Source organism: Lissotriton helveticus, chromosome 6 (assembly GCF_964261635.1).
Source record: "Lissotriton helveticus chromosome 6, aLisHel1.1, whole genome shotgun sequence".
NCBI classification, from domain to species: domain Eukaryota; kingdom Metazoa; phylum Chordata; class Amphibia; order Caudata; family Salamandridae; genus Lissotriton; species Lissotriton helveticus.
Window position 1 is genome coordinate 1,157,303,710 of NC_136067.1, and position 27,108 is coordinate 1,157,330,817.

Consider the following 27,108-nt stretch of genomic DNA (forward strand, 5'->3'; position numbering starts at 1 on the left):
GGCAAAGGCACACAAAACAGCATCACAGCAGAGGTGCCCCTCTCCCCCAGAACCGAGATTCTCCCTGCAGTGCCTCTTTTCAAAAGCTGCATCCCCTCGGTTCTGTTCAGGGTCAAATCTCCATGTTAATAGCCATCGACCCCTGCAAGCAAGCAGGCAGAGAAAGAAAAGATGCAGAAAACTTTGCATAGCTCCTCCTCCATGCCAGAACAATCACTAACCGAAAAAAGCCCACAGCTTTAAAGTAAGAATGTCGAAGTACACTCACTGCCCCTGATTGGCAACACTGTGAAACCCGCACACTAAGGCAGTGCAGTGAGCTAGCTTGAGCAGAGGTACTGGGACACAATTAAGAAGTAAACAGTCACTGACTCCAAGGAGGCCTGGCAGACACAATACTCGAAGCAGAACGAGAGCAAGGGAAGGGAATGCACGGGCAGCAGAAAGGGTTAAGCCAAAAAATACATTCAACATGCACCGCATAGAAATCAGGATGCACCAGCCAAGTCAAAGCTGGAGACCAAGCAGTGTAGTACTAGTGCTGGCTAAATAGTCCTAGTAATAAGAATGAATCCATCTGTTTTAATTGACATTTGTGTCCTGTACCAAGGCATTAGAGCCTATGGCGTGCTCATTTTGTCGTTATGTCCAATATCATATCATTGCTCATTTTGTCAGTCCATTAACACAGGATCAAATCACTACCAACACTAAAATATTGTTTGAACTGAAATGTAAACAAATCTTTTTGGCAAAGTTAGATGTGCAGAAGCATTCTGAACACAGTTTCTAAGGCCCTATTATCCCCCTTCATTCAAATTGAGCGTGGGGCACACATAGTGGTTAAAGGGCGCTACTTTTAAACGAGCATGGGTCAAGTGACCAGAGCACACTGTGGTAGATAGAGCCAGCCCACATCCTTGCCCAAATATAGTACAATACCCCAGCTCATACTTTCAGCTTCCCAGATGGAGTCACCCCAGTTCAAATCCTTAGCCGCGGGTTGGAGAGGCGACAAGAGTGCAGTGCATGACCCCACCTTACCTAGGGAGTAGCCTGAGCCCATATCTTGTCACCTGGGAGCAGCAGGGGGGCAATACTACAGCTTATGTTTCCAATGTCCCAAAGGCATAGTAGGTAGTAGGCCATATCGGCCAGCATGGGGTGGAAGGGGCAACATCCCGTAACACGACTTCTGCTCCCAAAGGAGGTATTCCCAGTCCTTTTGTGTTACCCTGGGGTGGGAGCTTGCCCCACCCTTTGATTCAGTGTCCAAAAGAGATATATTCAAGTCCATATCTATCACCCGGTAGGGGGGGTAGTGTTGGTCGCCAATGCACACTGAACCGTGTTCCATCCCTGCACCGGAGGGAGACAATCTCAAGTCCCCAGAAGTGCCTCAGGGCAGAGGTGTGTTAATGCTTGCCCACATCTCACAGGTGGCATTAGCAGACCTCATCTTCAGCCAGCCCACACTCTCTCTCAGAGAGCCACGCTTCACAAACATCCACCCGCCCGCCACCCTCAGCAGAAACAGGACCCAAAGCCCGGTGCCACTTACACTGCAGGCTCGGGGCTGCGGCCATCCGAAGGGGTGGAGGCCGCCGAAGTAGGGGCTGAGCTGGGCATTGTGCAGCATACAGGCGCCCAGGTAAGAGGCAGAGGAGATAGCCTGCTACTCAGGCCTGCAATATCATTAGTGCAGCAGGTATAGTTGCATTGAGGTCAAAGAGTGTGAGGGGCTCACAACACCCCAATTATGGGGAGCAGTTTGTTTATCTGTTTTTGTTCGATGCATTTGCTGTATTATAAGTTTCATATTTGGTGCGGTTCATAAGCTATAGAAAAAGTATTCCTGAAATCATCCCAAAAGCCCCGCTCCCTGCACGCAGCAATGTCCCTCCCGCTCCCCCAATCCTTGCCATCAAGTTTTGGAGGGGGGCCCGACCTCAAAACATTTTGCTTAGGGGGGGCTCAGAGTAAAAAAGTTTGAAGACCTCTGGAGTAGGATAATGGTTAATACATTGGGAACATGTTTTGAACCTCACTTTTATCTACCAGTTTCATTGGAGAGGTAAAGCTTGCAAAGCCAGTCTTAACCCAAAATGAAAGGTCATCTCCTCTCATGCCACTGTTATTAGTTTCAGCATCTCTCGAGACACTTCAATCACGGTATCAGTGACATTTAGAGGTGAGATGACAGATATAAACTACATATTAACAGTAGACTACCTCTGTTTCACACTGCATGCTCTGTAAATGTGTGTAGAAGAAGATGTATGGATGAATTTCTGCTCATTATAGGGGGCAGTGTGGTTTGAACCTTTCAGTTTAACTGTTTTCACCAGGTCTGCTTACAAAAGAGATCTGTGGTTCGGAGATTGAAAGGTGAAGTATCTCTCAATATTTGGTGAGGGGTATGATATATTGCTTAATTTTCAGTTTATGATCATAGGCTACACCATACGTCTAATACTACATGCAAAAGTACAAAGATATCTGATACACGGACGAGGTTAGAGATTGAAACTGGACAGAATGTTTAAAGTATATACATCAATTTGTAGATAGTACTTGCAGTGTACCTTCGCAGAGACTTATATGGACTAAGATAGTGCTTAATATATCTGAGAACATGCTTTTAAACCTCACATTTGTTGACCAGTTTCATTACTGAGATTTCACAATGCCAGATATAGCATAACATGAAAGCCCTACTCCTGTCCCGCCACTCTTATTAGTATTAGCATCTTTCCAGAGAACTCAATGAGTGTGTCAGTGCCTTTTAGTGGTAGGATGGCATATGGAAAGTAGCCTGTAGACACTGAACTACATCTGTTTCAAATCATATGCTCTATACATGTGTGTATAAGAAGCTGCATCAATGATCTTTAGCTTATTATAGACAATAGCTTTGTGTTTAGGTGCTTTCACTAGGCCTGCTTAGGAAACAGATGTATGGTAAAATAGCTCTGCCAATATTTGCCAAGGGGTACGATAGATGGTTTAGTTTCTAAGTTAGAGTCATCAGGTGCACCACACATTTGAGATGTACAGACATAACTTAGACATGGTAGCAGTCACACATTGAAACTTGACAGAGTATGCTTTCAGTTTAAGGCACACTTTTCACTATGTACGGCTTACTTGCAATATACGTTTGCAGAGTTTTATAGAACAGGATACTGGCTAATACACTTGGGAACATATTTTAAACCTCACATTAGTCGATCAGTTTGGTAGAGAAACAGACCTGACATACCTAGGCCTAAACCAAAATGAAAGGCTGACTCCTGTCATACTACGCTTATTAGTGTCAGCATCTCTCCAGAGACCTCAATGAGCATGTCAGTAGATTTTAGAGGTGAGATGACACATGCAAAGTAATGTATAAACTCTAGACTAGCACAGTTTCAGACCGTATGCTTAGTAAATGTGTGTAGAACATTGCTCATTGCCCTTCATTGGCTACCAATCAAACAGAGAGCCCTTTTTAAGCTTGGCTGGTTCACCTTCCAAGCCCGGGCAGGCACTGCTCCAGCATTCATTAATTCCGCTATCATCAATTACTGCCCTGCTAGAGGCCTCCGCTCCTCCGCCAAATCCCTGTTAGTCATCCCCCGGTTCAAGAAAAAACGATCCGGTGGCCAGAAATTTTCGGTACTTGCACCCACCTTCTGGAACTCCCTCACCCCCCCTCTCAGATCCTCCCCCTCCTATGAGGAGTTTCGCAAGGCTCTTAAGACCTTCCTATTTCAGCAAGCTTTCAGCCCATACCCCTCGGTGTCTCCCTCAGTTTGAAATCCTATAGCGCCAAGAAACTGCTCAGTGAACGTGCGCTCTACAAATAACTAAAAATTCAAATTCAAATTCAAATTAGAATAAGCTGCATGGATGACTTTCTGCTCATTATACTGGCCAGCAGGGTATGAAGTTTATCACAAGACTTTCTTAAAAGAGAGATGTGTGGTTTTGGAACTAATGGTGAAGTACCTCTGTCAATATTTGCTCATTCAAACTTGACAGGGTATGCTTTCAGTTTAAAGCACCCACCTCACTATCTGTGGCCTAATTCCAGTGTACCTATACAGAGACTTATATGGACTAGAATAGAGGTTAATACATCTGGGAACATGATTTAAATCTCACTTTTCTCTGCCAGTTTCAATAAAGAGGCAGAAGTCGCAATGACAGGCCTAAGCCAAAGTAAAAAGCCAACTCCTGTCATGCCACTCTTGTGAATATCAGCATCTTTCTGTAGACCTAAATCCCTGTGCCAGTGCCTTTTTAGAGCCATGATAATACATGCACACAAGCCTATACGTGCGAGACTACCAATGTTTCACACCGTATGCTTTCTAAATGGGTGCAGAAGAAGCTACATAAATCACTTTTTGCTCATTACACATGGGAGCCGGGAATGAAGGTGTGTGTTCAATTGATTTCATGATGCTTGCCTAGCTAGGAGATCTGCTCTTCTGAGACTGAATGGTGAAGTAGCTCTGGCAAGATTTGTGCAGCGGTATGATAAACTGTATAGGTTCTGAAGTTAGGGACATCAGCTGCACTACACGTCAGACTACACATAGAAGTACAGACATAACTGAGACATTATAGCAGTCAAACATTCAAACTTGACAGAGTACGCTTTCAGTTTAAAGCACAGACATCACTATCTATGGCCTACTTGAAGTGTAGCTTTGTGGAGAGTTATATGGACTAGAATAGAGGTTAATACATCTGGTAACATACTTTGCACCTCATGTTTCTCTACCAGTTTCATTAGAGAGGCAGAAGTGGCACTACTAAGCCTAAACCAAAATGATAGGCCAACTCCTGTCATGCTACTCTTCTGAATGTCAGTATCTTTCTAAAGACCTTGCCAGTGACTTTTTAGAGGCAAGATAATACATTTAAACACTTCTATAGGTAATAGACTACCCCTGTTTCACACCACATGCTTTTTAAAAGTGTGCATAAGAAGCTGCATGAATCACTTTCTCCTCCTTACACAGGGCAACCGTGTATGAAGCAGGGTATTGAACTGCTTCCATGAGGCCTGCCTAGCAAAGACATCTGTGCTTCTGGAACTCCTATGAAGAAAAACAAATATATTACCATGTTATGTTAAAAAAACATTACTATCACATTTTTAAAAACAGTACATTGTATTATAATTAGATACCACTATCAGTTTCCCTTTTTTCTGTTCTCAGATTTCATATAGCTTCACATGTGTTATCATCATCAAACAGTGGGGAAAAACCAATTGAATGGATTGTATTAAAAAAAAAACAAAGAGCATAGTATATCATTATGAATATGTGTAACTATGCTGTACAGTCACTTTAATTTCTTAACCATTTGTTTTATGTATATTTACTCAATTATTTAACATACATTGATATTCAAAGATTAACTATTACTATTATACCTGGTACAGTACTGAAAAGAAATATATATCCTACTTGCTTTTTAAAGTTTTAAAGTTAATCTTCCATTAAGCAAAATATTAACAAAAACACTAATTATGAACACTAAAAGAATCCAATCCATTTTGTTTTTTAACAACATCACCCCCAATAGGCCGAATGATGTTCTTGGAACTTTGACTGCAGAAATAACATATAGGAATTAGCTAGCTGGGAAGGCTATCTCGCTTTGAATTTCAGGTTGGTATCATTGTAATGTGCCCACCCGCTGTTACATTTTAAAAACACAGTATACTGTCCAGATGTTATACTAGCTCCTTTATGAAAAATAATAGCCAGTGTTTTATAAGTTCTTCTTGAAATAGATATTTGACTTGCTTTGAAGTATGTAATTTCTGTCTACAAAGCTGTAGCATTAAAATGAGACATTATCCAAATCTTTGTATGTGCAATGTAGACAATATGTCTGATCTACAATGTGCAGCAGACATAATCCTGGCGCACACCCATGTTTAATGCTTATGGTTCCTTGTTACTTTTTATCAGGTTTAGCGTGCAGCACTCGTGTGTGCTCCGTTCCATTTGCACACCATATGTAAACGCATGAAAAATTATGGCACGCACCTTGCAGGACATCGAGCGAGTTACACAGCTGTATGAACTTCAGTATTCCAATAATACACTTCAACCAAGATTACTCCAAATTTCGTACAGAGTCCTCTTAGGTTCTACAGCATAAGTAAATGCACAGATGTTATAAATAAAACTCAATAACTAATCATAAAACCAGTAACAGCAGCATAGTCTGATTTTTGGGAGTGTTTTCGACACGATGTCCCCCCGTCCTGACCCTTGGTTCTCCGCAGGTCCCCTCCGCCACCCCGAAATCGCAGCTGTGTCCACCCTTGGCTTCAGATAATGCACGTGCGTGTGTGCGTGTGTATGACATCGCTATTGTCCACTGGTGGGCTATCCCTCATTTTCTGCTATGGCGCCACTCTCGTATTCAGGTCGCCTCTCTGGGCTGTCCCCCATGCTCCGTGTCAAGGCCCCGATTAGTCCCTCCCACTGTGTCGCAATAGGGGGTCTTCCGGAGTCGTAGTGTCTCCTCTCTTAGAATGGCTTTTCCCTCTGCTTTGGCCCAAGCCAGTAGTGAATGCCTCCATGCTCGTTTGTGTGAGGGGTCCTGTGCTTTCCACTTCTTGTTCAATAGTCGTTTGGCCACCACTAAGCCCAGGTCAAGGAAGCGGGAGGAAACCTTTGTGGCTGGGGTTCTGCGAAAGTGGTGTAATAGATTCCTGCTTTCGGTTACGGATTCCGGTCAGATGTTCACACGCGAGGCCGCCCATTATCACTTCTCAGGCGCCTTTGACGTTTTTTATCAAACCTATATATTCGGTAGTCCATTCAGTACCTGGGATCTACATCTTTATAGTTGAAGCCCAGTTTTATTTGTTACACTCAATGGTTTTTAAAGTTCTCCACTTGAACAGACTAAGCCCCCCATCTTTGGCGGTGTACTCACCTTTTCGGCTGTTGTACCGGACATTATCGGGTCATCAGATCTTTCATTTTGGAGTCCTGATCTTATTACTCCGCTTTGTCGTATATCCTCGGCGCAGCACTTTTAAAGCAACAGATAGCAGCCGCTTCACACATTTAGGGATCGTTGTCCAGCTCCCAGTGGCTCTTAAGTATATGATATCTCTAGAAATTGAAGTGGTTCTCCTGAAGAAGGCGTTGGTTACGCTGAAACGTGCGTAGAGATTGTCATCTTACCCACTCAGACTAAGCAACCCTTGTATTATTTTATCATTTGGTGTTGACATTCATGTGTCCTTTTTTTTGTATTATGATTTGATGAAAAATGTATTTTATATGTATTGTCAGATTGTGATAAGTGTTTGATATTGTGATTGTTTTACAACTCAGATTTTTATACATGCCATAATAAAACGAAAAAACTTTTACAACTTTTTTGTCTGTCAGTACACCGAGTTTCTGTTTATCAATCTGTATGTGTCAAACCTGATTTTAGACAGGTGTTCAGTTGCCTAGGAATTGTTGCTACTCAAAGTAATAGATACGTGGGCCATTCGAAAGGGATGCTGCGGCCTGTGCATGCGTGGAGCGCCTCCCCAACCAGGTCAAGGACGTCGGCCCACCGGTGCGTTGCTTGGTCGTAGATGCGCCGGACCCCCGACTCCCTCTGCATGGCCCGGCACACCTTATCCCACCGCTGGCGACGCTCCCGGAGGCCATACCCTTGACCGGGCCTGCCCCCTGCTGCCACGGTCTTAGGGAGGTGGCGCTGAACAAAAAATATCAGGGCGGCCACCTCCACCGTGGTAAAAACCTCCCTGGCCACTACATCCACTCCCCTCAAACGCCCGCAAGGGAGCCGGCTACGGGGTGCGGAACCCTTCCCCTTTGATTTGCCGGCTCCCTTTGCCATGGTCCTGGCCAAAAGAAGAAAAGAATAGGGGGAAAGAAAAAAACAAAAAAAGTAGTTATTAAAGTAACAAAAAGGTGAAGAAAACACAAAATATAGATCTAGACAAATAGAGAGATAGATAATGAGCAAAAAAGAGCAAAAAAAGTTCAAAGAAACAAAGGATTGGAAAGATTACAAGAGGATAGAAAAGCCAGGCCCAGAACCATAGCAATGAATGAAAAACAAGATGGCCGCGCCCATTGAGGACCGAGTGGGTAAGTTCGCACGATATTTCCCCCGTGAGCACGCAAAAACACGCGCGAACTCGTAATAGCGTGCCGCAAACAACGCGAGATTGCCAATAGCGCCCGGAAACGGAAATACGCAATGCGCACAAGATGGTCGCGCCCATGTACGACCGCATGGGCAACTTCACGGTCTGTGCGCTGCAAGCGGTCCGCGAATACGTAAAAAAAACCCTGAACACGCAAAAAAACCATTCACAAATTCGCACGAATTCACGGATTATGCAGATCGCGAATTCGTTTTCGCACATTTCGCCCATATTTAAACACGGCACAACAAGGAGAATTATTTTCATTTCTCCTAATTTTTTCTCTTTGAATATATGCTAAAATGTACAGTATACATTGAAGGAGAAAAGTGCCTTTACAAATTGTTTTTGTGCAGAAAGGTGTGTCTTTTTGCACAAAAACAAATTTCAAATGACACAGATATCCCTGCACCATGGTGCAAGGGTGCCTGTGTCACCACATGGCTGCAGTGCAGAGGGAAGCACAGACTTGCAACATATTTATGTACATATGTTACATCCCTGTGCTTCAGAAGTACCACAACATGCTGTAGCTAAAGACTTTACAGTGTCATGCTGCAGTACTTCCTTATAGTTCTGCATTTATACATTCACAATACACCACAAATGCATTCTTTCAGTCAATTATCCACTAGACATACATTCATGTAAACTTTCACTCACTAGCATACAAATGTAGCTCTTTTTTAACCAGACCAGACCCCAGGACACCCCCCACGCTGCACGGCTCGCCAGCTGAGGCCACAGGTTCGCCCCTGACCTCGGCACCCCCTCGCTACTGCTCGTTTTTTTCACCGCTGATGCCCTCAGTGTTCGTGCTTTGTTCTGTAATTTACTTTCTTTACCTGTTATCGTTTTATTGTGTTATTCGTTAGTATAGTACCCCTGGTGTCCCCCCCGCCCCCCGCTTCCCGCCGCAGCTCCCTCGTGGCCCCGCCCACTTTTCTTTCTGTACCCATTGGCCGCCCTGCTCCCGCCTCCCAGCTGCTCCTCCCTCCCACTTCGCCTCATATGGAGCCCGCGTGCTCGCGCCGATTGTGCGCCGAAGGCGCGCCAAAGGCAAGCCCGTCTGCGCCCGTCCGCGCCTGGACCGCGCCCAGTGCCAGGACACCTGGCCCCCGTTGATGCCAGCCCACACGATGGACCTACGCCGCCGCCACCCTCAACGCACTCAAACCCGACCGGAACCTCGCCTGCTACCGAGCCACCCCGAAACGCACCCACGGACCCTTCACCTGCCAAGCCTGCAAGTTCACCTGCTCCAGACCTGCACCTCACCCGAAATACCAGGCTCCAGCAACAACCACCTCAAGTGCATCCTGCTCAACATCCGCTCCGTCCACAGACACGCCGTCGAACTCTGGAACCTGCTCGACACAACATCACCAGACATTGCCTTTCTCACAGAAACCTGGATGAACGCCGCCTCAGCGCCCGACATCGCCATAGCCATCCCGGACGGATACAAGATCACCCGGAGGGATCGCGTCAACCAGACCGGAGGAGGCATCACCATCATCCACAGGAACACCATCCGCATCACGACCAACTCCGACGACACCTTCACCGCCGCCGAGCACCTCCACTTCCAGATACACACCGACCCCAAGACCACCCTCAGAGGCACCCTCATCTACAGACCCCCGGGACACAATTCAGCGAAGCCATCGCAGACTTCATCAGCCCGCACGCCCTCACCTCCTCCGACTACATCCTCCTAGGGGACCTCAACTTCCACCTGGAGAACAACAAGGACAGCAACACCACCACCCTGCTGGACAACCTCGCCAACCTCAGACTCAAGCAACTGGTCAACACCCCCACCCACTACGCCGGCCACACGCTGGACCAGTCTTCTCCTCCAGCAAGCACATCTCCTTCAGCCACTCCACCGGACTTCATTGGACTGATCACAGCTGCGTCCACTTCAGCTTCAGGAGAACCACGACCCACCACCACCTGCAACAGGTTCCCCGCAGGAGCTGGAGCAAGATCACCGCCGACCAGCTCACCACCTCCCTCAGCCAGAACCCTTCCGCCAGCGCAACAGACCCCAACGAAGCAGCCCGCATCTTCACACAGTGGCTCACCAACTGCACCGACGACCTCGCACCACTGAAGAACCCTCCCAGCAGACCCGGCAGCAAGAAAGCCTCGTGGTTCACCGACGAACTCAAAACATCCAAGAAAAACTGCCGCACCCTTGAAAAAGCCTGGCGCCATGACCAGACTACAGAAAACATGACTGCCCTCAAGAACGCCACCCGCACACACCACCAGCTGATCCGCACCACCAAAACGACAACATTCAAAGAACGACTGGACAACAACACCCACAACAGCAAGGAACTCTTCAGCATCGTCAAAGAGCTCTCCAACCCCAGCGCCGGAAACAACTAAATCACTCTCTCGCAAGTCCTCTGCGACTCACTCGCCTCCTTCTTCCACCGCAAGATCGCCGACATACACAACAGCTTCGACGCACCAACCACGCACCCAACCACCGAACCATCGCCCCCCACCACCACCCTCTGCACCTGGATCCCGGTCAGCACCGAAGACACCACCCGCACAATGAACACCATCCACTCCGGATCCCCAACCAACCCCTGCCCCCACCACGTCTTCAAGAAGGCCGACTCTATCATCGCACCCCAACTCCGGGACATCATCAACTTCTCCTTTAACACCGCCACCTTCTCGGGGAGCTGGAAGCATGCCGAGCTCAGCGCCCTCCTGAAGAAACCGACAGCGGACCCCACCGACCTCAAGAACTTCCGCCCCATCTCGCTCCTCCCTTTTCCTGTCAAAGTCACAGAGAAGACCGTCAACAAACAGCTCGCCGCCTTCCTCGAGACAAACGGATCCCTCGACCCTCACAGTCCGGTTTCCGAGCACACCACAGCACGAGACCACCCTCATCGCAGCCACCGACGACATCAGATCCCTGCTCGACAACGGGGAAACAGCTGCCCTCATCCTCCTGGACCTCTCTGCAGCGTTCGACACTGTCTGCCACCGCACCCTAATACAGCACCTCAGCAACATCCGAATCCAAGAGAAGGCACTGGAGTGGATCATCTCGTTCCTTGCCGGAAGAACCCAGAGAGTCTGCCTCCCCCGTTCAGATCTGCGGCCTCCGAAGTCATCTGCGGCGTACCACAAGGATCCTCACTCAGCCCCACCCTCTTCAACGTCTACATGATCCCCTCGCAGCCATTGCACGCCAACACAATCTGAACATCATCTCCTACGCCGACGACACCCAGCTGATCCTCTCCCTCATCAACGACCCCGCCACCGCCAGAGCCAACCTCCAGGAAGGAATGAAAGACGTCGCAGAGTGGATGAAGACCAGCCACCTGAAACTGAACTCAGACAAGACAGAAGTCCTCATCCTGGGATCATCCCCCTCCGCCTGGGACGACTCCTGGTGGCCCCCCGCCCTGGGCACCAGCCCCAAGCCAACGGACCACGCACGAAACCTGCGGTACAAAAGGGGGTGGTGATGGACGGAGCATCTGAACCAATCAAACACTCACACCCAGTCAAAAGATCTGGGTTTAATCCATCACCGTTCTTTAGCACACTCTGCCATCCCAGTTCAGACATGGCTATATGCAAATCAGTCTGACCCTGTGCCTCATGGGAACAGTCCAGCCCGAACTGCCAAGCCATGCCTTCCCTGGACCGGAAACAAGCTTCCGAGGACCGGTTTCTGGCATTACAGCCGTCTTCAGCCCGGCTTGCTTGAATCCAGTGGCAAAGTGAGCAAGGGACTCACGTCTGAGCATACCCTGCCACACTTATGGCGGCCAAAAGCGGTACAAAAGGGGGTGGTGATGGACGGAGCATCTGAACCAATCAAACACTCACACCCAGTCAAAAGATCTGGGTTTAATCCATCACCGTTCTTTAGCCCACTCTGCCACCCCAGTTCAGACATGGTTATATGCAAATCAGTCTGACCCTGTGCCTCATGGGAACAGTACAACCCGAACTGCCAAGCCATGCCTTCCCTGGACCGGAATCTAGCTTCCGAGGCCCGTTTTCTGGCATTACATCCGTCTTCAGCCCGGCTTGCTTGAATCCAGTGGCAAAGTGAGCAAGGGACTCACGTCTGAGCATACCCTGCCACACTTATGGCGGCCAAAAGCGGTACAAAAGGGGGTGGTGATGGACGGAGCATCTGAACCAATCAAACACTCACACCCAGTCAAAAGATCTGGGTTTAATCCATCACCGTTCTTTAGCCCACTCTGCCACCCCAGTTCAGACATGGCTATATGCAAATCAGTCTGACCCTGTGCCTCATGGGAACAGTCCAGCCCGAACTGCCAAGCCATGCCTTCCTTGGACCGGAAACAAGCTTCCGAGGACCGGTTTCTGGCATTACAGCCATCTTCAGCCCGGCTTGCTTGAATCCAGTGGCAATGTGAGCAAGGGACTCACGTCTGAGCATACCCTGCCACACTTATGGCGGCCAAAAGCGGTACAAAAGGGGGTGGTGATGGACGGAGCATCTGAACCAATCAAACACTCACACCCAGTCAAAAGATCTGGGTTTAATCCATCACCGTTCTTTAGCCCACTCTGCCACCCCAGTTCAGACATGGCTATATGCAAATCAGTCTGACCCTGTGCCTCATGGGAACAGTCCAGCCCGTACTGCCAAGCCATGCCTTCCCTGGACCGGAAACAAGCTTCCGAGGACCGGTTTCTGGCATTACAGTCGTCTTCAGCCCGGCTTGCTTGAATCCAGTGGCAAAGTGAGCAAGGGACTCACGTCTGAGCATACCCTGCCATACTTATGGCGGCCAAAAGCGGTACAAAAGGGGGTGGTGATGGACGGAGCATCTGAACCAATTAAACACTCACACCCAGTCAAAAGATCTGGGTTTAATCCATCACCGTTCTTTAGCCCACTCTGCCAACCCAGTTCAGACATGGCTATATGCAAATCAGTCTGACCCTGTGCCTCATGGGAACAGTCCAGCCCGAACTGCCAAGCCATGCCTACCCTGGACCGGAAACAAGCTTCCGAGGACCGGTTTCTGGCATTACAGCCGTCTTCAGCCCGGCTTGCTTGAATCCAGTGGCAAAGTGAGCAAGGGACTCACGTCTGAGCATACCCTGCCACACTTATGGTGGCCAGAAGCGGTACAAAAGGGGGTGGTGATGGACGGAGCATCTGAACCAATCAAACACTCACACCCAGTTAAAAGATCTGGGTTTAATCCATCACCGTTCTTTAGCCCACTCTGCCACCCCAGTTCAGACATGGCTATATGCAAATCAGTCTGACCCTGTGCCTCAGGGGAACAGTCGAGCCCGAACTGCCAAGCCATGCCTTCCCTGGACCGGAAACAAGCTTCTGAGGACCGGTTTCTGGCATTACATCCGTCTTCAGCCCGGCTTGCTTGAATCCAGTGGCAAAGTGAGCAAGGGACTCACGTCTGAGAATACCCTGCCACACTTATGGCGGCCAAAATCGGTACAAAAGGGGGTGGTGATGGACGGAGCATCTGAACCAATCAAACGCCAACACTCAGTCAAAAGATCTGGGTTTAATCCATCACCGTTCTTTAGCCCACTCTGCCACCCCAGTTCAGACATGGCTATATGCAAATCAGTCTGACCCTGTGCCTCATGGGAACAGTCCAGCCCGAACTGCCAAGCCATGCCTTCCCTGGACCGGAAACAAGCTTCCGAGGACCGGTTTCTGGCATTACATCCGTCTTCAGCCCGGCTTGCTTGAATCCAGTGGCAAAGTGAGCAAGGGACTCACGTCTGAGCATACCCTGCCACACTTATGGCGGCCAAAAGCGGTACAAAAGGGGGTGGTGATGGACGGAGCATCTGAACCAATGAAACACTCACACCCAGTCAAAAGATCTGGGTTTAATCCATCACCGTTCTTTAGCCCACTCTGCCACCCCAGTTCAGACATGGATATATGCAAATCAGTCTGACCCTGTGCCTCATGGAAACAGTCCAGCCCGAACTGCCAAGCCATGCCTTCCCTGGACCGGAAACAAGCTTCCGAGGACCGGTTTCTGGCATTACAGCCGTCTTCAGCCCGGCATGCTTGAATCCAGTGGCAATGTGAGGAAGGGACTCAAGTCTGAGCATACCCTGCCACACTTATGGCGGCCAAAAGCGGTACAAAAGGGGGTGGTGATGGACGGAGCATCTGAACCAATCAAACACTCACACCCAGTCAAAAGATCTGGGTTTAATCCATCACCGTTCTTTAGCCCACTCTGCCACCCCAGTTCAGACATGGCTATATGCAAATCAGTCTGACCCTGTGCCTCATGGGAACAGTCCAGCCCGAACTGCCAAGCCATGCCTTCCCTGGACCGGAAACAAGCTTCCGAGGACCGGTTTCTGGCATTACAGTCGTCTTCAGCCCGGCTTGCTTGAATCCAGTGGCAAAGTGAGCAAGGGACTCACGTCTGAGCATACCCTGCCATACTTATGGCGGCCAAAAGCGGTACAAAAGGGGGTGGTGATGGACGGAGCATCTGAACCAATTAAACACTCACACCCAGTCAAAAGATCTGGGTTTAATCCATCACCGTTCTTTAGCCCACTCTGCCACCCCAGTTCAGACATGGCTATATGCAAATCAGTCTGACCCTGTGCCTCATGGGAACAGTCCAGCCCGAACTGCCAAGCCATGCCTACCCTGGACCGGAAACAAGCTTCCGAGGACCGGTTTCTGGCATTACAGCCGTCTTCAGCCCGGCTTGCTTGAATCCAGTGGCAAAGTGAGCAAGGGACTCACGTCTGAGCATACCCTGCCACACTTATGGTGGCCAGAAGCGGTACAAAAGGGGGTGGTGATGAACGGAGCATCTGAACCAATCAAACACTCACACCCAGTTAAAAGATCTGGGTTTAATCCATCACCGTTCTTTAGCCCACTCTGCCACCCCAGTTCAGACATGGCTGTATGCAAATCAGTCTGACCCTGTGCCTCAGGGGAACAGTCCAGTCTGAACTGCCAAGCCATGCCTTCCCTGGAACGGAAACAAGCTTCCGAGGACCGGTTTCTGGCATTACATCCGTCTTCAGCCCGGCTTGCTTGAATCCAGTGGCAAAGTGAGCAAGGGACTCACGTCTGAGAATACCCTGCCACACTTATGGCGGCCAAAATCGGTACAAAAGGGGGTGGTGATGGACGGAGCATCTGAACCAATCAAACGCCAACACTCAGTCAAAAGATCTGGGTTTAATCCATCACCGTTCTTTAGCCCACTCTGCCACCCCAGTTCAGTCATGGCTATATGCAAATCAGTCTGACCCTGTGCCTCATGGGAACAGTCCAGCCCGAACTGCCAAGCCATGCCTTCCCTGGACCGGAAACAAGCTTCCGAGGACCGGTTTCTGGCATTACAGCCGTCTTCAGCCCGGCTTGCTTGAATCCAGTGGCAAAGTGAGCAAGGGACTTACGTCTGAGCATACCCTGCCACACTTATGGTGACCAAAAGCGGTACTAAAGGGGGTGGTGATGGAAGGAGCATCTGAACCAATCAAACACTCACACCCAGTCAAAAGATCTGGGTTTAATCCATCACCGTTCTTTAGCCCACTCTGCCACCCCAGTTCAGACATGGCTATATGCAAATCAGTCTGACCCTGTGCCTCATGGGAACAGTCCAGCCCGAACTGCCAAGCAATGCCTTCCCTGGACCGGAAACAAGCTTTGGAGGACCGGTTTCTGGCATTACAGCCGTCTTCAGCCCAGCTTGCTTGAATCCAGTGGCAAAGTGAGCAAGGGACTCACATCTGAGCATACCCTGCCACACTTATGGCGGCCAAAAGCGGTACAAAAGGGGGTGGTGATGGACGGAGCATCTGAACCAATCAAACACTCACACCCAGTCAAAAGATCTGGGCTTCATCCTGGACTCCTCCCTCTCGATGACCAGACAAGTCAACGCCGTCTCGTCATCCTGCTTCAACACCCTGCGCATGCTCCGTAAGATCTTCCGATGGATCCCCACCGAAACCAGGAAGACGGTCACCCAGGCCCTCGTCACCAGCCGACTGGACTACGGGAACACCCTCTACGCGGGAACCACTGCCAAACTACAGAAAAGACTCCAGCGCATACAGATCGCCCCTGCACGGCTCTTCCTGGACATCCCCCACCACAACCACATCTCCGTCCACCTGAGAGACCGGCACTGGCTCCCCGTCAGCAAGAGGATCTCGTTCAGACTCCTCACCCACGCACACAAGGCTCTCCACGACCTGGGCCCCAAGTATCTCAACAACTGCCTCACCTTCTACACGCCCACCCGCCAGCTGCGATCGACCAGCCTCGCCCTCGCCACCGTACCACGCATTTGCAGAGCCACTGCCGGAAGAAGATCCTTCTCCTGCCTGGCGGCCAAGACATGGAACTCCCTCCCCATCCACCTACGGCTGACCCAGGACCATCTCTCCTTCAGGAAGCAACTCAAGATCTGGCTTTTCGAGCAGTAACGGACCCCTGCCCCCAGCGCCTTGAGACCCTCCCGGGTGAGTAGCGTGCTATATAAATTTGCTTGATTGATTGATTGAAGTAGTTAGTTCTGAAAAAAAAAAAAATTCTTTTTGTATTTTTATGTTTTTTTTCTTTTTTTGAAAGATTTTTTATTTTTTTTTAACAGGAAGAAAAAGTCAACAGGACGAACAAAACCAAAAACTTTGAGGGAAAAAAAACCCTAGCATCGATGGCGCGACAAACAAGGTCCACTGACTGCTCCCCGTAACAAATTAAACGGTTGCTTTGCACGCAATGCATTTTCACTTTCCCAAATTGGGGACGTATCTCTGGTGCCGATGGTGATGCCCCAGAGGAGCTCGGTATTGCCGGTGGTGCAGGAACATTTCCAAGTAGTCTTCTGCAATCCTTGTGTGCATAGTTTACAGGATGCAGCGCTTGCAGGTGTTTCCTCATTCTAGCAGTGCCACACGAGTATTTCTTGTTTGGATCTCCTCTGGAGAGCACTGCTTTGCAAATCTTGCACGTCACCTTTGTAGCATTTACTTTTTTTTCCCCTTCCGGGAAAGTAAAACATTTCCAAACAATGGAGGTATCTCTTTCAGGAGGGGGAGGTTCTGGAAGAAATTTTTCTGCCCCAGAATGACCAGACTCAAAAGATTCTACGACTGGTGTAGCCATTTTTGTCTCCAAGAACCAAAGTGAGGTTTCCAATGAAAAAAATGTAATGTTCTTCCTAAGACAGGTCTTCTCTCAAGGAAGGTCTAAGAAGAGTGATTGAAATGGTTGGGGTTTTTCAATAGTTAGAATAGGAAGTGTTTTGAACCAATCAAATCTCTTTTTTCCAGGTCACATGGGATCCGCGAAGGGTGTGCGAACGCAGCTCGCACCCAGCGCGACTTCGCGAAATTGCATTTAAAAGTAATTTAACTTTATTAAAAGTAAAAGAATATTATTTTTATGATTAGCTCTGATAATGTCTTGCCTTAATATTTATATTAAATACATATACATATCTTTTTAGACATTAAAACATTTTGCAGGAGTCGCGCACCCACTGCGTCCAACACACATATGACGACAAGCGCAACCACGCGACCGTCGTGTAGCGTAATTCTTACATGTCACGTATGCGCCACAAGTCGCGTACCAGTCGCATGGCAATCGCGTAGGAAAATTCGTACCCGTCGCACACCCTACGCGGTTCCTACACAACAATCCTAAAATGGCGGCTAGGTTCCGCACAGTGATCGAGAAAGGTGCGCTTTGGGTGCGTGACTCCACAAAAAAGATTGAAAAAAACAAAAACAAGAAAGAAAAAGATATAAATATTTTTAAAAGAAAATAAAATAATAATTATTTTTTTTTTTTTTTAAATATATATTTTTATTAAATATGTGTAAAGTAATTTAAAAAATAAGATATCTAAAAAAATAGATAAAATAAATGTAGTTAAAGAATGTGAAAAAATATATAACAATAAATACATTTAAAAATTATCATTGAAAAAACTTTGAAATTCACTGAAAAAAACATAGGTTTGAGACCTGTTATAGTTAGGAATTATTATTTAAAAAACCTTTCAAATGCACTGAAAAAACGATATGGTTTCAGACATGTTATAGTTAGGGATTAGCATTTAAAAAACCTTAGAAATTCACTGAAAAAACATAGGTTTTAGGAGTGTTATAGTTAGCTGGACATTTCACTCGTACAAAACCATTGAAATTCCTCCGTTATAGTTAGTTGTATTAACTATAACTCGCGCGCCCGCAATCCACTGCTGATGATGTCACATATTACATCATTCATGACATGGTCAGTGACATCACTGATGACATCTCAAATGACATCACTGATGACATTATCCACGTGACAATGAGATACACCTCATCAGACACTAGTATTACCTTTCATCACTCACTTTAAAATATAAAGTAACATTTTTGAAACCATTGACACACCAACACACGTTTCTAAAAACACGCTCACTGATTTGTACATCTACACACACATGTAAACACCTGCCTATACATTCACTAATACATGCTGACAAATATCAATAGAGCAATATTAAATATACTTATACACCTATATCAACATTACACAGCAGGACATATACTCACTTATGCAGTCATCCTACTCACTTATGCAAACAATTGACCATACATACATTTACTCAGCTGCACACTTATACAAACATAACTTTATTTATTTCTATAGAAAGTAACTCATACTTTGTGTGCTGTAAAATCACTATTATATGTATACTGTTTTCCATACAGTTATTCAGACAACCACTGATTCTTATATATACTTATTTATACACACCAACTGTCACATACAGTGCCTTTTATATTTCAACATTATTGGACATGTATCATAGAGAAATATATTTACTCATCAACACACCCATAAAGACATTCAGTCACTCTAACAACTGTTCCCACATGCAGTCTTAACATCCTATACCTACTAAAACAACTATTTACACATCTTTGGACAGCCACACACCTCCCTCAACCAACAAACATTTACTCTCCCATACAAATACTCACTTAACTAATTAAAAACTAATACAGAGTTTCACATAGGTAGTAACCAACTTATACAGTAGTTTACACAACAAGAGACAAAGTGATACAGATATTCACACAGTTTAATCACTATCCCATATGTTTAGTGATACACTTTAAATTAGGCACTTACACAGACAATCACAGTGCTACTAAACTCTCCATCTGCACACTTATACATCCACTCAGTCTTCAATACAGATTCCTATATATATATAATACTTATTTAAATATCAAACCAAACCACATTCACTGGATGATGTTGTAGGAGAGTAAGGTATGCTTTCTATGGTCACCCCCACTTTTTGCTGTGATACTCTGGTTTTTCGACTTTAGTGTGGCTGTGGGTCTGCTAATCAGACCCACAGCCCAGCTGTTATCTCTCTAAATTCATACCATGTACTTTAGGTACATACCTAATTGGGTATTGGGTCACCTTTGTGAGCCCCTGTAGAGTGTACCATAGGGACCCAGGGCATAGGTGCATCCAAGGCCTACCAGGGGCTGCAGCACGGATTGTGCCACCCCTGGCTGCCCATCCAAACTGACACCAAAGGCTGAACACTCAGCTTGGGCAAGGTCGGGTAATCACCCCTTGCTTAGATATAGTATCCCTATATCTACCCTTATATATAGATACATATATACCTATATGTCACTCCTATGGCAGGCCTTGACAATCCTGAAGGCAGAGTGCTTAGTTTTATGTGAGATGGTGCTCTAGCATGAGCTGAGCCTGTCTGCAGCTTTCGGAACCATGTCCTTATAGCTGTTCTATGATATAGCCCGGATCATATCCTACGCTGACGACACCCAGCTCCTTTTTACATCTAAAAAGGGAGAGGCTTTTGATGGTGGTTTGATCGGGGAGTGCCTTGGTGCGGTCTTCGACTGGTTTCGGCTGCACGGGCTGAAATGCAACTCCGACAAGTTGGAGCTGCTCTTCTTTGGCTGCCCGCCTGACCCTAACTGGAATACCTGGTGGCCCCAAGACATGTCTCCGCCTGTTGAGGCCTCTGTGAAAGCTAAAAACCTTGGGGTGCAATGTGATGACAGCCTCTCTTTTAGACCCCAAATCATCGGTCTATCGGGGAAATGCTTCGGCATTTTGAAAATGCTTCGGAAGTTTCTCCCCTTGCTGTCTTTGCAGCATAAAAAATCATTGTGCAGTCTCTGATTGGCTCGTGATTAGATTACGCGAACGCCCTTTATATCGGGCTGCCGAAATATCTGCTGGCCCGATTGCAGATTGTGCAGAACTCGGCTGCAAGAGCCATTTTTGGTCTCCCACGCAGGGCGAAAGCCTCTGAACTTCTTAGGAGATTGCATTGGCTGCGCATCGCCAAAAGAATCACCTTTAAGGTGCTGACCTTGGCATTCAAGGCCCTCCATTCAATTGGCCCTAAGTATATGGAGAAGCGCCTGGCTTTTTATGTTCCTAGGAGGTCGCTTTGGTCGGCTTTGTTGGCCAAAGCTGTCGTTCATCCAAATAAATTGGCCCGGATCGGAGGGCGTGCCTTTCGATACCTGGTCCCGCGTTGCTGGAATGAGCTACCTGTCTCCTTAAGAAAGTCAAACAATCTTCTTGCTTTCAGAAAGGAGCTGAAGACCTGGCTCTTCTCGGTATAATTTTTCTTTATGGGACCTCCAGAGCTGCTGTGTTGTGTCTCTTAGCTGTATGTCTGTTTGCCAAAGCGCCGGGACGCCCTTCGGGGCAGCCGTGCGCTATAGAAGAGAATTGAACATCACATAACATAACATATACTCTTAAGTGCATTATAATCCTTGCGGTTAATGCTAACTTTGGTTTGGCTTTATCAAAACATGTCGTGTAAGGTGTCAAACACTTTGGAATACTACCCCCCCGCCAGTCCTGGTGGGGGGGGGGTAGCATTCCACCCTTCTAGAGGGAGGAGACATGTAGTTACTGCTTTACCCGGTTAAAGTTAAACAGAGTCTCAGCATCACAAAATGGATGCTGCTGCCACAGACACAAGTCTGACCTCCTGCTGTTGGACTGAACTCCGGCAGGGGAGGCCTGGACAATAGGTTTCCTGTCGAAGGAGGTGCTAGCACCTCCCCAGACAGCCTGTAGTGGATTGGGGCTAGGTGGGTTCAATGAAAAGATGCTTTTCCAGACACTGCCTGGGGCACACAAGGTGCTCCATGCATAGCCCAGTTCAAACCAGTTGCTGGGGCACTCCAGCACCAGCTCTGGCGTGAAACTGGACAAAGAGAAAGGGGTGTAACCACCCCCTTCTCATGTTCCACCCATAGGAGGGACCTAGCAGGTAATCCAGCCCCTTAGTTTAGTATAAAGATAGGAGCTGTGTCTAGAGACATTAGATTATCCTGGAAAGAAACTCTGAAATGAAACTCTTGGACCTTCGACGTTCCATATCGACTGGAAGACTGAAGACATCTCCCTTGTGGTCAAGGAGTGACCACCCTGTGCAAACAGTCACCATCAGTAACTTGCCAGTTTGCTTTGTCGACGCTCCCGCTGGAACCCGAAAACTTAGCGATGCAAGAACTGGACTTCCAGACTTCTCTGACTCCGACCCACATCCACAGCAAAGCTGAGACCCGTGGCGGACACGAGAGACGTGAGACCGGACATCCTGGACTACCTGCTTTTTGCTACCTGTGTAACTCCTGAGGTACCCTCGAAGTTGTGCATTGGGGTTTGAGAAGCCCCAGACCCGAGCAGCATTTGCAAAGAAGCACAGCCCTCCACACTCCACGAGTGCTGCGTGGGGCCTGCGCCTGCATTTCAGCTCAACGCGTCTTCGCGGTTGCTAGCCCAATGGCTAGTTAGCCCTCTGAAGACTTCTTTGTGAAACTACACCACTTGCCTGGTTACTCCCGGCTTGCTCCAGCTTCCCTGCGAAGGAGAAGCTCCCCAGACCTTGCTGGTCTGAACTGAAGCCAATCTTCCCATTTTTTTAAAAACATATTTTTATTGATTTTCAGTACAGCCATCAACTATCGCCATCACAATAATCAAAAATCCCTCTTCCCATCAAATGTTATCCACAACACTATACTTATGCCCACATTATTGACAAATAATGTTCACGTCTTGTGTTCCCCATGTGTAATGAGGAGTCACGCCATAGTATTAACCAACATACATGGTAAACAACTAACATTGGTGGTCCAGTACCTTCTATTAACCTAACCCTTAAGAAGCCCCCCCTCCTCCCTCCAACCCCCCTCCCTCCCACCGGTGTGTTCAAACTATGTACAACAATGCAATGTATAGAGCTTGAGTGGACCGACAGTCAGTATACACGTTATTGTAATGGGTGCCCCAGCACCACATCTCACCACAGCACATTAGTCCCCATTTTCTTCAGTCGATTGGCTTTTCAGCGTCTGAACTAGTTCTCCCCATATCCTTGCCGTGTCTAATGCCTTTTCGTTGTTCTGGCGTTGTGCCTGACGCAAGCGAATGTCCCCCTCCCCACTAGCCCACTTAAGCAACTCATCTCTCCACCGTTTACTACTGGGACCCTCCTTCGCCTTCCAGCGCATCGTAATTTCCCTTTTCGCCAATACTAGACCCATATCTATAAACTTGCTGGTCATCTTCGTTCTGGAAGTGTGAGGGAACCAGTGCAGTATGCATGTAGCCATCTCAAAGGTCACCTGGCGCTCCGTAACCAAGTTTAGAAGGTCTCCCACTTCCCCCCAATATCTCCCCAACGTCTGGCACCCTCACAACATATGGTCTAAGTCAGCGCCCACTGTATTGCACCTAAGGCACATCACATCTTCAGCAATGTAATACTCCATAATTTTACTTGGAGTCAAATACGCCCTATGTAGTATAAAGAAATGTACTAGTTGGAATCGTGCATTCCTGGTGCCCTTCCACACCCTACGTAGGATGTGTCCCCATGTGGTCTCTGGGATGGGCGTCCCGATGCTCACTTCCCATTTCAGACGTAGTGTATCTAACTGTGTCAGACCTTCATTCAACATTCGTGAGTAGAGGCATGTAACTGCTTTGAAGGTACCGGCTGCCATTACCACATATTGACATGCTTGCGACATTTCCGGTTCCAGCAGTCCCCCTTTCCAATGCTTTTGGATTGCTCGCACCAGGGCCGCATGCATCAGAAAAGATCAAACCTCTCGTAATATCTGATAAGATAACAGTGCTCCATCCTCATACAAGTTCCCCATCATTTGGACTCCCGCTTGCTCCCACTCCCACAAAGACGACCAATCTCCTCCATGCGGCAATGCTGTCAACATCCCCAGCGGGATCTCAGGTGCATAAGGGCGTCTTGCCCCAACTCTTCGCTGGCTCCTATTCCAACATAACCTTAGAGTCTTTTCCGCAGGTCCAGTTTTTGTTGCAACACTATGAAAGATAGGACATGCCTCGGGATCCTGCCTCCTCTTGCTTGTTCCGGACCCCTGAATTCCTTTGCCACTGCCTGCGTAAGGACCTGCAACTGCGCTGCTATATAATACAACTCTAGGTCAGGGACTGCCAAGCCTCCCTCCACCTTAGGCCTCATTAATGTCTTAAGCGCCACTCTGCGCCTCCCCGATCCCCAGATAAATCCTACAATCATAGATTTCAGGCTGGTGAACACTGAGCACGGCACCCATTTAGGCAGCGCTCTAAAAAAGTACAGCAGTCTAGGCAGCGCCACCATCTTCAGTAAAGCTATCCTGCCCAGCACCGAGAGTGGCAGGGTACTCCAAAAGGCCATACTCCCCCTAAGGGCACGTATACATCTCCCTATGTTCCCCTCTAGTAAGTCGCCGGCTCCATGATAAATATGCACTCCGAGGTACGTTAAGCAAGAGTGTTCCCACCTCACAGTCATCAGTGTCCTAGGTGCTACCCTCCCCGGCTGCCCTGGGAACAGGCAGGTTTTATTCCAATTGACCTTTAGCCCCAAGACCGTTCTAAACTCTGACAACAATCGCGCGGCCCCCGCCAATGCGTCACCCGTGTCCGCCAAGAATAACAGTAAATCATCTGCGTATAATGATATATATTGTTGCTCTCCCCTGAAGGCCAGGCCCTCATACCATTGACCCAGCCGAGCTCGCGCAGCCAACGGCTCTATTGCAAGCGCAAAGAGCAATGGGGAGAGCGGACAACCCTGTCGCGTCCCACGGGCCACCACATACCGGGGAGAGATCATCTGCCCTACTCGAACTCTTGCCACTGCCGAAGTATACAACGCCGTCGTCCACTCCACGAAGTCGTCGGCCAGACCAAACTGCCCCATCATTGCGTACAAATATGGCCATTCCAGGCTATCAAAGGCCTTTTCTATATCCACCGATAGAATTGCAGCCGTAGGTGAGTCCATATCCGCCTCCCCCATGATCCTCACTAACCTGCGCACATTGGTGGAAGTATTCATGGTAGGGATAAATCCCGCCTGATCTTCATGTATCAGGGTGGGCATATGCTGTTGCAAGCGCGATGCCAGGATCCTGCTAAGAATCTTATAGTCAGTGGTGAGCATTGACAATGGGCGATACGCCGCTATATCCGTACTATCATGGCCTGGTTTCAGAAGTGGAACAATGAGGGCCTCACGCATAGATTCCGGCAGCTGCCCCAGTTCCCGCGCTTCACTATAGACCTCCAGCAACTGTGGCGCTAATATGTCTACATAATGCATGTAGAATTCCACAGGCAATCCGTCCACCCCCAGCGTCTTATTCCTTGCCATCTGTTTGATGGCGCCCCTAATTTCTTCAAGGGAAATGGGGCGACCAAGATGTCGCGCCTGTTCTTCTTCCAACTGTGGGAGCCTCACAGTCCCCAACAAGGGTCCAATAGCAGGTTCGTCCACAGTCAGCGTACTCCCGTAAAGCCTCTCATAATATTCTCTGAACCCATGCATGATCTCACTTTGGGTATATACTCTTGGACCCCCAGCCGGCCTTAGTGCCAGGATCGGGGAGCTACGCGGTATAGGGTTGGCCAGCCAAGCTAGCAACGTCCCTGCCTTGTCTCCCTCTGCGTGTGTCTTCTCGACATACTTCCGATAATCGAAGCAGCACAACCTCTCCACTTCCGTGGCCAGCATCTCCTTGGCCTCTAGCACTTCCCTCTGATGCTCCAGATGTTCAGGCCGTGCTTGTTCTGCCACCCTCAATCGTTTGTCCGCCTTTTCCACATCCTGCATCAGGGACTTACGTACTCCAGCAAATTTGCCTATACATAGTCCCCGTATTACCACCTGTAAGGCGTCCCATTTCACTGCCCTAGAAGGTGTAGATCCCGCATTCTCACTAAAGTAATGTGCTATCCCTTCTTCCACCTCCCGACGAAATACCGGATCCTCTAAGGTTTCGGGGCGCAATCGCCATGTGGAAATTTCCGCCCTTTCCTTCGTCCAAGGTGAGCAACAGTGGGTTATGGTCAGACAAAGTCCTAGTGAGATATTCAGAACAGGTCACAGCAGACGCCACTAGTGGGGAACACAACACAGTGTCTAGTTGAACATGCAATTCATGTAGCGCTGAGAAGTAGGAGTAATCCCTAACCTTCGGGTGATGTGATCGCCATACATCAATCAAATGCCACCTAGCCTGCCAATCCAGCCTATGCTTGGATAATCGATGAACATTGGAATCTGGCAAAGGGGGGGGGGGTGAGACCTTTCCATTATTGATTCTGTAATGGAATTAAAATCCCCTCCCACTATGATCGGGCCTGCTGGGAATTGTGCCAAGGTACCAGACATTCGGTCCAGAAATCGCACCTGATCTACATTAGGGGCATAAATACTACAGATTGTCACCTCCCTGCAATATAGGCGCCCTTCAACTGCTACAAATCTGCCCTCTCCATCAATTGTCTGTTTAAGCATCTGAAAAGGGACCCAGCCCTAATCCAAATCAATGCCCCCCTCGCAAACGCCGAGTATGATGTGCTAAATACCTGCCCCCTCCATCTACGCTGCAGCGCTAGGCCCTCTGATTTGTTAAGGTGTGTTTCTTGGAGTAACGCTATGTGCACTCCCCTCCTAACCAGATACGCATGAACCTTGTGGCGTCTCGTCATCGTGTGCAGTCCCCTCACATTCCAGGTAATACATCGTAAATCAGGTGCAGTCCCCATCACAACAAAGCGCCCACTTTCCCCTCCCATTTGCAGCAAAGAACACACCGGTGAATCCCGAATCCCAACCCATCTCCCAACACCCCCATCCCCCCACCCTCTCCAGAAAAGGTCCTAAAACAACATTGTTAGTCCCCATCCAAACCAATCCAACTCTCCACACATACCTAAGCCCAGCAGTAGCCACTGCAGACATGCCTTAAGGGCAACGGGGGGGCTTAGCGCCAACGGCGACCGCTCCTGCTCATGCAGTTACCCAGCGCCGATCCCCAAGAAAACACAGCCACCTCTTCCACTCTTGCCCCAGCCAACAAAGCTTTGTACATTAAGATGTTACCCTCCCCCAGAGTCACTCCCCAGATTAAATTCTCCATCCGCAACGTTGTACGATTGCACCACTACCGCGCCATACACAGCCCGCACATAGTCCTCCAGCCGACCCCCATCCCCAAGCACTCAACCACACAAACCATCACACATCCATGAGTCCATCTGCTGTGTCTGGGGTGACGTGCGGCATCTGAACACTGTCGACTTCCGATATCTCCGATTCCGACTGTGACTTGTTCTTTTCCACCTCCGTGCTCCCCGGAGACCATAGAGTCTGACTGCCAGACAGCGCTGATACTGCCTCCAGCGCATTCTGTCTCTCTAACTCTGTCTGGGGCTGCGATGGCCTCTGCATACCCCGCCTCCCGCGTCGAAGGCATTGCGATTGGCGCTGGGG

The 27,108-nt window shown here is 48.3% G+C and overlaps 1 protein-coding gene across 1 annotated transcript in view; it reads right to left on the reverse strand.

The window, feature by feature from the left end:
• Nucleotides 1–25,443, reverse strand: part of DACT2 (dishevelled binding antagonist of beta catenin 2) — a 109,067-nt gene extending 83,624 nt beyond the window's left edge. The window contains exon 1 of the mRNA XM_078647861.1: nt 24,431–25,443. Within this exon, the coding sequence (XP_078503987.1) occupies nt 24,431–25,443 (1,013 nt within the window). The remainder of the gene's footprint in view (nt 1–24,430) is intronic.
• Between the last annotated feature and the right edge of the window lie 1,665 nt (nt 25,444–27,108).